The sequence below is a fragment of the Gekko japonicus genome, unplaced genomic scaffold (genome assembly GCF_001447785.1).
Source record: "Gekko japonicus isolate JY-2015 unplaced genomic scaffold, Gekko_japonicus_V1.1 scaffold2619, whole genome shotgun sequence".
Taxonomy (NCBI): Eukaryota; Metazoa; Chordata; class Lepidosauria; order Squamata; family Gekkonidae; genus Gekko; species Gekko japonicus.
In genome coordinates this window covers 4,562-17,105 of record NW_015166500.1, presented here as the reverse complement: position 1 = coordinate 17,105, position 12,544 = coordinate 4,562, and the positions used below count along the sequence as shown (strand labels likewise).

At 49.3% G+C, this 12,544-nt stretch overlaps 1 protein-coding gene across 1 annotated transcript in view; it reads left to right on the top strand.

The window, feature by feature from the left end:
* The window catches only part of ARFRP1 (ADP ribosylation factor related protein 1), a 33,402-nt gene extending 32,438 nt beyond the window's left edge, over nt 1-964 (top strand). Inside the window, exon 8 of the mRNA XM_015412226.1 lies at nt 82-964. Coding sequence (XP_015267712.1) covers nt 82-231 — 150 coding nt within the window. The 3' untranslated portion in view covers nt 232-964. The remainder of the gene's footprint in view (nt 1-81) is intronic.
* Nucleotides 965-12,544: the final 11,580 nt, after the last annotated feature.

Genomic DNA, 12,544 nt, shown 5'->3' with positions numbered 1-12,544 from the left:
TCTTTCCCTGCTTCTTCTGCAAGCTGACGAATGCTCAGAGCTCCAATGTTCTCTCTCTTTTTCGTTTACGTATCTCTTCAGCAAAGGGGTGAACGAGGGAATCGAGTGGATGGTGAAATGCGTGGTGAGAAACATCCATCGCCCTCCGAGGAAGAAGGACATCACGTAGAGGACCGTGGAGGAACCGAGTTCTGGACGCCTTTTGTCCGGAACAGCATCGCTTCGCTCTGACTCTTTCTCTCCCTCTTTCTTGGAATAAAGTCCCCGGACCTGCCGGTCCCTCCTGGCCCGTGTGCGTCGAATGCACGCACCGCATCGTCTTTTGGCGTCTTGCGAAAGGACTCCTCAACTGTGAAGGACTTTGAGCGAAGCCTCGATCTACTGATTTCTTCTACGCCCTTAGCACAGAGGGCGTGGTCTCCTCCCCTTGGGCGTGGGGGGTGCCCCTTTAAGCGTTCGGGGCTCGGACCACCTCTACATCTCTTTTACCTGTGGGGCTGAAGATTCGCTAGTTGGCCGATCCAAATGGAAACGGACGCTTAGAAGTCATTCGGCGTCTCACATTCCAGTCGCTGTCGTCCGATTGCGTTTCCAGACCTGAAACTGTGGCCGTGGGTTTGGAAGTAGGAGGCGATAGTTCCGTTGCGACAAAGAAAATATCTCGCCAGCGTGAGTGGGAATAAGGGGCTCTGTTGGGGCGAATGGCCCTGGTTATATCTGCGTCGATACAGGGTTAGAATCGATGTATAGATTTCATTCCCCGTCGGTCTGGGGACGACCGCAGGGGTTAGGCACAGAGACGGGTACCGTCAGCCGAAAGCTCTCTTTGGATGACCTTCCCCTCCGGTCGCCTCAGCCAAGCAGAGAAAACGAGCCGGGAACCGTTCTCTCGCGGAGCTGATAACGCTCTATATATTTCCGAGATCCAGAAACCCTGTAGGGAGTGTTATCCAATAAAGTTTCATATCCCTCTGTACGGCTGTGCCTTTAATGCAGTCTGCTTCCCGCAGGGGAAAATGTCGAGGTACCTTACCCTCTCTGCAGCCGCATGCTGAGAGCCAGTTTCTGCGAGAACTGGGTTTGATTCCCCGCTCCTCCACATGCAGCTGCTGGTGTGACCTTGGGTCAGTCACAAGTTCTCTCGGAGCTGTTATCCTCTTTCTGCGTGCCAGTCTGGATCCTTGAGGGTGCCAGGGATGCCCAAAATGGTGCGGGTGGTGCCTGCCAGCACTTTTCCTAGTGCCTACCAAGTAGTTTTAGAAAGTGAACAAGACCAGGTAGGGCTTTTGCCCAGCAAAGCTTCTGATTGGCTATTGGAGATTTGCTTGGCTGTGTAGATTTTTAAAAATGTGCTTCGGCAGCAGTTGCTACCTCAGCCCAAGGGGCTTCCCCGTGTGACTGAAAGTAAGCTACAGCAGTCATTCTGTGGCTGGCCCCGCCTCCTGTGGCAGCCCTTTTGTGGCCAGCCATTTTATGGCTGCGGGCACCACGTTGTGCAGAATTCCAAAGTGCCCGCAGGCTCAGAAAGGATGGGGGTGCCCTGATTTAGACTATGACCAATGATCTCTCTGGCTGTTTATGCCTCAGTTCTTTGCTCACCTGTGGTTACAGTTTAGCTTCCAAGCAGGGTTGCCAGCATAAACTGAGTTAGTGTGAGCTAGCTCATAGGCTTTTAGCCTCTGGCTCACACATTTTTATCTCACACAGGAAGGGATGGCTCCAAAGCAAACTGATTTCTGCAGTAGCCGAATCGCTCACTCACAACTTTAATGTCAGTAGCTCACATAGTAGAATTTTTGCTCACAAGACTCCACAGCTTAGAGGGAACATTGGTTGTCAGATCTCCCACTATTACAACTGATCTCCAGTATACCTGGAGAAAATGGCCGCTTTGGGAGTTGGGCTCTGTGGCATTAGGCCGCAAACCCCGCCCTCCTTAGGCTCCACCCACAAAACTTCCAGGTATTTCCCAACCTGGAGCTGGACACCCTACTTCCAAGCCAGTTGCCGTCTAAGGGGGACGCGGGCCTTACCGTGCGCTGAGCAGCTACTTATGGATTGTTTTGGGAATGTATACGCCGCCTTTCCAGAGCCCTGTTTTCTGTTTCAAAAACATGAGTTCCTGGGAAATGTCGGTGTTTAGTTTATTTAAAAACATTTTTTAATCCTCTCTTGCGTACCTACCAAATGAGCTTGTTTGATCGATGGGACTGTCAGGAGCCCTTCTCCCTGCGACCTTAATTCCCAGGCAGGAACAGATGGAAGAAGACAATCTTGTGGTCATTTAATGAAACTGCTGAGCGGTCGGGTTAGAACGGATAAAAGGAAGTCCTTCTTCACCCAAAGAGTGGTTAACACATAGGATTCACTGCCACAGGAGGGGGTGGCGGCTACAAGCATGGACGGCTTCAAAAGGGAATTGGATAAGCATATGGAGCAGAGGCCCATCGGTGGCTATTAGCCACAATGTAGCGAGAGCGGCATGCGGTGTAGAGGGTACCATAAAATCCGATGCTCAAAGAAAGTGAAAGCGGCATGCAACCTTCAAAATCTCCAGGTATTGGAGGTACAGATAGAAGCACGTGGCAGATGGTGCTAGATCAAAGCAAGGTCTGTCCGGTGCCCCAGAATTAGTTGCTGTGGCCATTCACTCCAGAACTTGGAGAAAAGACGACTGAGGGGTGACATGATTGAGGTTTACAAGATTATGCATGGGATAGAGCAGGCAGAGAAAGAGGTCCTTTTCTCCCTTTCTCACAATACAAGAACTCGTGGGCACTCCATGAATTTGCTGAGCGGTCGGGTTAGAACGGATAAGAGGAAGCACTTCTTCACCCAAAGAGTGATTAACACTTGGAATTCACTGCCACAGGAAGTGGTGGCAGCTACAAGCATGGACGGCTTCAAAAGGGAACTGGATAAACATATAGAGCAGAGGTCTATCAGTGGCTATTAGCCACGAGGTATAGATAGGGGCTCTGGGGCAAGTTGATGCTCTGTTTCTTAGTGCTTGGGGGGGTCAACAGTGGGAGGGCTTCTAATGTCCTGGCCCCACTGCTGGACCTCCTGATGGCACTGGTATTTCTGGCCACTGTGTGACAGAGTGTTGGACTGGAGGAGCCTTTGGCCTGATCCAACATTGGCGTCTCTTATGTTCTTATGTTTAATCTTTCAGGTGCCCAGTTCCCAAGCCGTGTTAGGGCTTATCCACCACTTCCTTCCGATCTTTGCGCTCAGTTCAGATCCCGCCAGGTCTTTTTCAAAAGCCCAAGAGCATACACAGGTGTTCAGTGTTCCCTCTAAGCTGAGTTAGTGTGAGCTAGCTCACAGTTTTTTAGCCTCCGGCTCACACATTTTTGTCTCGGCTCAGGAAGGGATGGCTCCAGAGCAAACTAATTGATGCAGCCAGGGCTTTTTTTTATAGAAGAAGTCCAGCAGGAACTCATTAGCATAATAGGCCACACCCAGAAGCAGAAACTCATTAGCCTATTAGGCCACACCCCTGACTGCACCGCTCATTAGCATATTTAGCTGCATTCCCATGTTACCAGAAGTGTGGTCATCCAGCCACACCCACCTTTTGCTTCTTATTCTGTTTACCTTGTTTGTGGTCAAAACTCAGGGCTTTTTTTTTGTGGCAGGAACTCCTTTGCATGTTAGGCCACACACCCCTAATGTAGCCAATCCTAATGAGTTTCTGCTATTGGGTGTGGCCTATTATGCTAATGAGTTCCTGCTGGGCGTGGCCAACTTGGGAGCCAGCCGGAACTCCGTTCCTGTGCGTTCCTGCCCCCTAAAAGCCCTGGATGCAGCAGCCAAATCGTTTGCTCGCCACTTGAATGCCAGTAGCTCACAAAGTAGAACTTTTGCTCACAAGACTCCACAGGTTGCTTAGAGGGAGCCTTGGTTTGGACATGTTGTTGCAAGCACCCTCCAATAAAGCCGTTTCCGGGGTAGCATAGTTGTAGTAGTTAACGCGTCGGACTAGGATGTGAGAGACCCAGGTTCGAATCCCCGTTCTGCCATGGAAGCTTGCTGGGTGACCTTTGGGGGGCCAGTCACACACGCTCAGCCCAGCCTACCCCACAGGGAGGTGGTTATGTGGATAAAACGGAAGAGAGGAGGAGGATGCAAGATACTCTGGGCGCCCACTTGGGAGAAAGGCGGGATGTAAGTCCAGTAAATACTAATAATTCACATGGGAAACGGATGATCAGTACTAGGCCGAATTCCGCGACGGTGATGTTTTGACGGGAATTGGGAACCTCTGTGCCTCGGGACGAGCGTTCGTTTTGCAAGCGACAGTTCGACGTCAGCAAAGCCTTTGCCAACGCCAGAAGCAGACAGTGTCTGGAGCGAGTGAAGAAGTGGAAGCGGATAATTTTTCCCACTTACGCCAATGACCGTTCATCTTGTGCCTCCCCCGTGAGCAAGGTTTTCCACTGACATCTAAGTGTTCTCCCCACCCCCACCCCGACTCTTGCGTCGAACTGGGGTTTTTCTCCGCAAGTTTCAGGGTTTGGAAGGAATTCGAAGCACTTGAAACTTGAAAGGCTTCATGAGTTGTTTCTGGAATGGCCGTTCTGCCCAATTATGCTGATAGAATCACAGGGTCATAGAACCACAGAGTTGGAAGGGGCCACACAGGCCGTCTAGTCCCACCCCCTGCTCAGTGCAGGATCAGCCTAGAGCAGTAATGGCGAACCTTTTAGAGACTGAGTGCCCAAACTGCGACCCAAAACCCACTTATTTCTTGCAAAGTGCCAACACGGCAATTTAACCTGAATACTGAGGTTTTATTTTAGAAAAAACAACTCATACATTAACTTAAGATGATCCAAACAAAGTAAGGAAAACAATCCCAAATGCTTTCATTTATTTAAAATTATTTGGCAGAGAATTCCACACTTTAATGATGGTCTGGGCATGGCTGGGGCGATGGCATACGTGCCCACAGAGAGGGCTCTGAGTGCCACCTCTGGCACCCGTGCCATAGGTTCGCCACCACTGGCCTAGATCATCCCGGACAAGGGTTTGTCCAACCGCTGCTTGAAGACTGCCAGGGAGGGGGAGCTCACCACCTCCCCAGGCACAACTCTGACTGTCAAAACGTTTTTCCTAATCCAAGGTCCTAATATCCAGCCAGTATCTTCCTGCCAGTTTGGTGTCGTGGTTAAGTGCGCAGACGCTGACCTGCGAGAACCGGGTTTGATTCCCCCACTCCTCCACTTCCACCTGGCTGGATGACCTTGGGCAAGCCATAGTTCTGGAACAGCTGTTCTTGAAAAAGAGCAGTTTCTGTCAAGATTGGATTTATACCCCGCCCTTCACTACCTTGGAGCTGCGGTAGCTCAAGTGGTTAAGACGCTGAACTGCAGGCTGTGGAAGGTCGGTAGTTCAGCAGTTCGAGACCCGAGTGTGCCGCATGACGGAATGAGCTCCCGTCTCTAGTTCCAGCTCCTGCCAACCTAGCAGTTCGAAAGCAAGAAATTGCAAGTAGATAAATAGGTACCACTTTGGTGGGAAGGTAACAGCGTTCCGTGCGCCTTGGTGTTTAGTCATGCCGGCCACATAACCACGGAAACGTCTTTGGACAGCGCTGGCTCTTCAGCTTTGAAGCGGAGATGAGCACCGCAACCCTAGAGTTGGATTCGACTGGCTTTCGAGCAAGGGAACCTTTACCTTTTACTTCACTACCCAAAGGAGTCTCAAAGCGGCTTACAAACTCCTTTCCCTTCCCCTCGCCACAACAGACACCTTGTGAGGTAGGTGGGGCTGAGAGAGCTCTGACAGAAACTGCTCTTTTTCAAGAACAGCTGTGCCAGAATTATGGTTTGCCCAAGGTCATCCAGCCAGGTGCAAGTGGAGGAGTGGGGAATCAAACCCGGTTCTCTCAGAAGAAGAAGAGGAGGAGGAGGAGGAGATTGGATTTATACCCCACCCTTCACTACCCAAAGGAGTCTCAAAGCGGCTTACAAACTCCTTTCCCTTCCCCTCCCCACAACAGACACCCTGTGAGGTAGGTGGGGCTGAGAGAGCTCTTGAAAGAAACTCTTGGCATTCTATATAAGTTTCTGAAATATAGATTCATCAAATTTATAACGTATTATGACTTGTTATGTACAACAAGTAAAACTAGATATCTTACCAAATGCATTACATGTTTCCAATATAAAAGCAAACAATAAAACTTGAATACTACAGAATTACAAAATTTGGGATCGATTCTCCCTTTAAAGAACGGACAAGAACTTTCCTGAGGTTAACAACAATCAGTTAACGATAAAGGAAATTATATCTTTAACAACTGAACAGACATATACACTAAAATTAAATCACTGTAAAAACCTTATCATCAATGTCTTCATCACCTTTAATACGATACTCAGGTAATTCCAAGACTTAAAAGGGGGAAAAGGTTCATTGTTTCCATAGTATGAATAATTAGCTTGCCATTTCCCATCACTTCCTGCCAGATCTTTTAACTAGAGATGCTAGAGATTGATCCTGGGACCTTCTGCATACCAAACAGATGCTCTACCTCTGAGCCACAGCCCCTCCCCTAAGAGACAACAGTATAAAGTGAATGATTCACATTGTGCCAAACCACAGTTTGGCACGGTGTCCTGGGCTTTCCTGAATTAGAGGAAATGCACCCCTGGGATTGGACTGCAGGCAGATCTAGATGCTAAACTTTCACGGGATTCATGAAACTGTCAACAGCTACCGGCATACAAAGGGCTTGTTTTGCTCAACTGGCCAAGCAGAACGGGAGGGAAAAGGGCGAATCTTCGGGCAGATTACACAGAGTGAGTCAACTCCATTGACAGGATGGGGGTATTCAGTGAACAATAACGACAGGATTAAGTTTGTGGAACCAGTCAGAAATCTAAGAACGGAACCGAAGAGAAGCGTAAGTGTTCACATGACACATTTGATGATGCAAAAATCACATCGTATGAGCAACGTTTCAGCAAGCTAAATCATGGTAGCAGGGGTCATTTTGTAGGAAAAGAGGTGCAAGAGCTCATTAGCATAACTCATTAGCATGACTTATTTGCATATGCCACACCCCCTGCCATCACCGGAAGTGTGTCAGAAGGCAACACCCACCGCTCAGGCTCCACGGGACTGTTTTGGATTGCTAGCTATTGGGGGGCGGGACGTGCAGATCTGTCATCGCAGAGGAGGGAGAGCTTGTACCTGAATAAAACTTGGTCTTAAAGGTGCCACTGGACTGTTTTGGGCTAGGGGGAGCTCTGCAACCTACCTGGCTGCTTCTTGCTCTGACTGAGGGCTGCTGGGAGCAGGGGGTGGGGCTTGTTGCATGTGCCCGCCCCCTGGACTCTTTACTGCCGGAGCTCCGCTCCTGTGCGCTCCTGCAGGAAATGACCCCTGCATGGTAGTATAGACCACAGCCAGTGTTCCCTCTAAGCTGAGTTAGTGTGAGCTAGCTCACAGTTTTCTAGCCTCTGGCTCACCCATTTTTTGTCTTGGCTCAGGAAGGCTGGCTCCAGAGCAAACTAATTTATGCAGCAGCCAAATCGCTTACTCTCAACTTGAATGCCAGTGGCTCACAAAGTAGGATTTTGGCTCACAAGACTCCTCAGCTTAGAGGGAGCATTGACCTCAGCCCCTAAGGATTTATCCAAGTAACTTTGTGAATTGCAACTCTACTGCCTGTGTAAAAAAGCCCTCTCAAATAATTCAGTTTTGCATAGTTTGTTGAGAGCCAAGAGACTGGGACCCTTTCTGGTGTCCATTGAACAGGTAACAAAGGAAGGAGCATTCACCTGGCCTTTGTGTGGCAAAAGAAGGTTTCACCCCACACATGGTTAGGGATGGGCAAAACCCGCATTTTTTTCAGATCAGTTCGTGGTTTGTGGCTATATGAACCAGGAGGTTGGTTCGCAAACGAACCGGTTCGTATGGGTTCATGAGCCCTGATTTTTGCTCCTCGCCACTTTTCATGGGGAGCAAAAAGCAGAGGTTTAAATAGCTCCAAGCCATTTAAACTGAACATCTGAGCCGCGGGGATCAGAAATCAGGGGTTTAAATAGCTCCGAGCCATTTAAACCGAAAAAATGAGCAGCGGGGAGCAGAAAGCAGTGGTTTAAATAGCTCCAAGCCATGTAAACTGAACAGCGAAGCAGTGGGGAGCAGAAAGCAGGGGTTTAAGTAGCTCTGAGCTATTAAGATGATTGTTATTATGTCTCGTCATTACTATATGACTAGCACTCTATGATTGGTTTTATAACTGTTTGGTTTTTAGCTGTTTTAACTTTTATGTAAGCCACCCTGAGCCTGCCTTTGGCGGGGAGGGCGAAATCAATCAAACAAACAGAGGTTTAATTCGCTCCAAGCCTTTTAAAATGAACAGAGGAGCAGCAGGGAGCAGAAAGCAGGGGTTTAAATAGCTCCGGGCCATTTAAACCAAACAGCTGAGCAGCAGGGAGCAGAAAGCACAGTCTTAAGTAGCTCTGAGCCATTTAAACTGAACAGCTGAGCAGCACTTCGCCGCTCCTGTTTGGTTTAAATGGCTTGGAGCCGAACCCAAGAAAGCCTCTTCAAATTGCTCCATGTGGCCCAGCTGTTTCCAATCTAAACAGCTGAGTAGCCAGGAGCATCCTGCTCCCACCGCTCACCTGTTTTTGCGGCTTTCGTGCGGAGGAGAAAGCAGGGGTTTAAATCCCTGCTTTTTGCTCCCTATGAGCCTCCACAAACTGCCTTAAAAGTTCAAGGAGATTCAGGGCCTGGCTGCAGATCACGAACCACGAACTGGCCAAAATTCCTCAGGAACAAAAATTCATGAGCCACTTTGTGCCCACCCCTATACCTGGTACAAGTGTGAAATTTAATGTCAGAAAAATGTGTATGTAGAAAGAGGTGTGTGCTGGCATAGGCCGGGGGTCCCCAACCTTTTCTAGCCTGCAGGAACCAATGACAGAATGTCCAGGAGTGACGGAACTCAAATAGTAACTCTTCACCATTTCAGGCACAGCCAGTTTGGTGTGGCAGTTAAGAGTGGTGGACTCTAATCTGGAGAACCGGCTTTGATTCCCCACTCCTCCACATGCAGCTGCTGGCATGACCTTGGGTCAGTCACAGTTCTCTCAGAGCTGTTCTCTCAAGAGCAGTTTCTCTCAGAGCTCTCTCAGCCCCACCTACCTCACAGGGTGTCTGTTGTGGGGAGAGGGAGGGAAAGCGTGAGCCGCTCCGAGACTTCTTCAGGTAGTGAAAAGCAGGGTATAAAAACCAACTCTCCTCCTTCTCGGTGACGATGCTTTTTAAAATGAATATAATTGTTCTAAACAGGGCTTTTTTGGTAGAAAAAGCCCAGCAGGAAATCATTAGCATAATAGGCCACACCCAACAACAGAAACTCATTAGCATATTAGGCCACACCCCTGACAGCACAGCTTATCGGCATATTAGGCAACACCCTGGGAATGGCAGGGGCCGGGAAAGGCGGGGGGGGGGGGCTCTGCAACTTACCTCCCTGCTTCTTGTTCCTCGTGCCCTGACTGAGGGCTGCTGGGAGCAGGGGGTGGGGCTTGCTGCATGTGCCCACCCCCTGGGCTTGGAAGCCAGCCGGAACTCCGTTCCTGTGCGTTCCTGCCCAAAAATAGCCCTGGTTCTAAAATATTTTCTTTCATGCATACCACTGACCGGTTGGGCAAAAGCCCCACCCGCTTTATAAACACTTGGTGGGGACCAGGAAAGGTGTCGGTAGGCATTATGGCACCCCTGGGCACCATGTTGGTGATCCCTGGCAGGGGCTATAAAAAGGCTGTGTTGTATCCAATGTTCCCTCTAAGCTGTGGAGTCTCGTGAGCAAAAATTCTACTCTGTGAGCTACTGGCATTAAAGTTGTGAGCGAGCCATTTGGCTACTGAATAAATCAGTTTGCTCTGGAGCCTTCCTTCCTGAGCCAAGACGAAAATGTGTGAGCCGGAGGCTATAAAACTGTGAGCTAGCTCACACTAACTCAGCTTAGAGGGAACACTGGTTGTATCTGTGAAATGTCTGGAAGTGAAGGGTGGAGTATAAAACCAAACAGCCGGTTTGGTGTAGTGGTTAGGAGAGCAGACGCCAATTTGGGAGAACCGGGTTTGATTCCTCACTCCTCCGCATGCAGTTGCTGATGTGACCTTGGGTCGGTCACAAGTTCTCTCAGAGCTCTTAGTTCTCGAAAGAGCTCTCTCAGCCCCACCTGCCTCACAGGGTGTCCGTTGTGGGGAGAGGAAAGGAAAGGAGTTTGTTAGCCACTCTGAGACTCAGAGTGAAGGGCAAGGTATAAATTCAATCTCTTCTCCTTCTTCCCATATATGGTTATCCTAAGCATTGAGCCTTTCTTGTGTTGTTTCTAGGAAGATGTCCAGAAACAAATCTTTGTATGGTCATTTTTTAATTACCGAGGACACCACTTTTGACGATCCTTCCCCCCTTATTTAGATTCCATGAAGGTCTGTGTACATATCACTCAGGCGATGGAAAGGCTCACAAGCGTAAACATGAAAGAATGTCTTATCTGTCCATCTCAATCACGCATCGAAGCCCTGCCTCTTTACAGTGTTTACATTTATTTTGGATAGAAACGGTGTCCTTTTAAACTATCTGCCCGTCTCTTGGAGGCTAACCAATGGGCTCGGGAAATGGACCCTATGTAGGGTTGCCAACTCCAGTTTGGGAAATATCTGGCCATGCCTGACGAGGATGGGGTTTGGGGTGGAGAAGGACTTCGGTGGGGTGCAATGCCATAGAGTCCACCTTTGGTGTCATGGTTAAGTGCGCGGACTCTAATCTGGGAGAACCGGGTTTGATTCCCCCACTCCTCCACTTGCAGATGCTGGATGAGCTTGGGCAAGCCGTAGTTCTGTCAGAGCTGTTCTGGAAAAAGAGCCGTTTCTGTCAAGAGCTCTCTCAGCCCCACCTACCCCACAGGGTGTCTGTTGTGGGGAGGGGGAGGGAAAGGGGTTTGTAAGCCGCTCTGAGACTCCTTCGGGTAGTGGAGGGTGGGGTATAAATCCAATCTCCTCTTCTTCTTCGAAAGTGGCCATTTTCTCTCTCATCTGGAGATCCACTGGAATTCTGGGAGCTCCAGAATTGCCTGGAGGTTGGCAACCCAACCCCCCCCCGTGCCCCCCTTGCTACAGCTAAAGACTCATAATGCAGCACCGGAAAGATAAAAGCCCACCTCCAGTAAATCAATGGATTGAGGACTTTAGAATGCTGGGCGATTCTCCATTGGCTTTTCCCTCCACTGTTTTACGAACACGTTAGAACAGGAATCCCGCTTTGCATTGCATGCCCCTTTTGCTTTCTTTGATCCTCAGGTTTTACGGTACCTTCTGCATAGATTGATGCCATTCAGGGGCGACTTTGCAGCCAGTACGGTGTTGCCCCAGGGTATCGGAATGTGGTTTTGAGCAGCACTTTTCCCTCCCAGTTGAGAAAATGTGGAGCGAATGCTTTATGCAGAATCGCCCTCTATCAACATTTGAATACATGGCATACCATTACCCTCTATAGACAGTAATTCAAGAGCCCGTTTGGTGTAGTGGTTAGGAGTGTGGACTCTAATCTGGGAAATCCGGGTTTGATTCCCCACTTCTCCACATGCAGCTGCTGGTGTTACCTTGGGTCAGTTACAAATTCTTTCAGAGCTGTTCTCCCAAGAGCAGTCCTCAAAAGAACTCTCTCTCAGCCCCGCCTACCTCACAGGGGGTCTGTTGTTGGGAGGGGAAGGGAAAGGAGTTTGTCAGCCGCTCTGAGACTCCTTCAGGTAGTGAAGAGCGGGGTATAAATCCAATCTCTTCTTCTTCTTCTTCTTCTTCTTCTTCTTCTTCTTCTTCTTCTTCTTCTTCTTCTTCTAATTGCACGTGGACAGGGGTTGTTTCGTAAAAAAAGAGCTAGGGGAACTCATTAGCATAACTCATTAGCATATGCCACACCCCCTGACATCAGGGACCTGCAAGGCCAGCGGGAGTGCAAGGAAGCCCCACCAAGGCCCTCCCTGGCCCCAGGCAGGCAGGGGTGGGGAGAGGCGGGGAGGAAGCAACTTACCCTTCCTCTTCTCCTGCCTCCTCCTGGCTGAATGAGGGCTGGAAGCAGGGGGTGGGGCTTCATTGTGTGCCTCGCCCCCTGCACCTCACCCGGGGGAACTGCGATCCCCCGCGTTCCCCCCCGAATCGACCTCTGCACGTGGACATTATTTTAGGTATCTGGAAACCGTTTATAGACACTTATGTGTAGATCCTCCATCACTGTTGTCATAATTTTGGTCTTTATGTGTTTTTTATCTTACTTAGTTGCTGGATTTTAAGTTTTCCCCCCTTGTTCTTTTTTCTGTTTTTTTAAACAAAGACATTATTAAAACCACATTTATTCTGGATAGGAACCGACTCTCACTCGCGGGCAGGGTTGGGTCCCCCTCGCCAGCCAGAAGCGCTTCCAAAATAGCTGTTGATCGCTTCTTGAATTGCTGGAAGACCAGCTTGGAAAACTTCAGTCTCTGAAACGGCGTTCCTGAAGCATCTGTTGG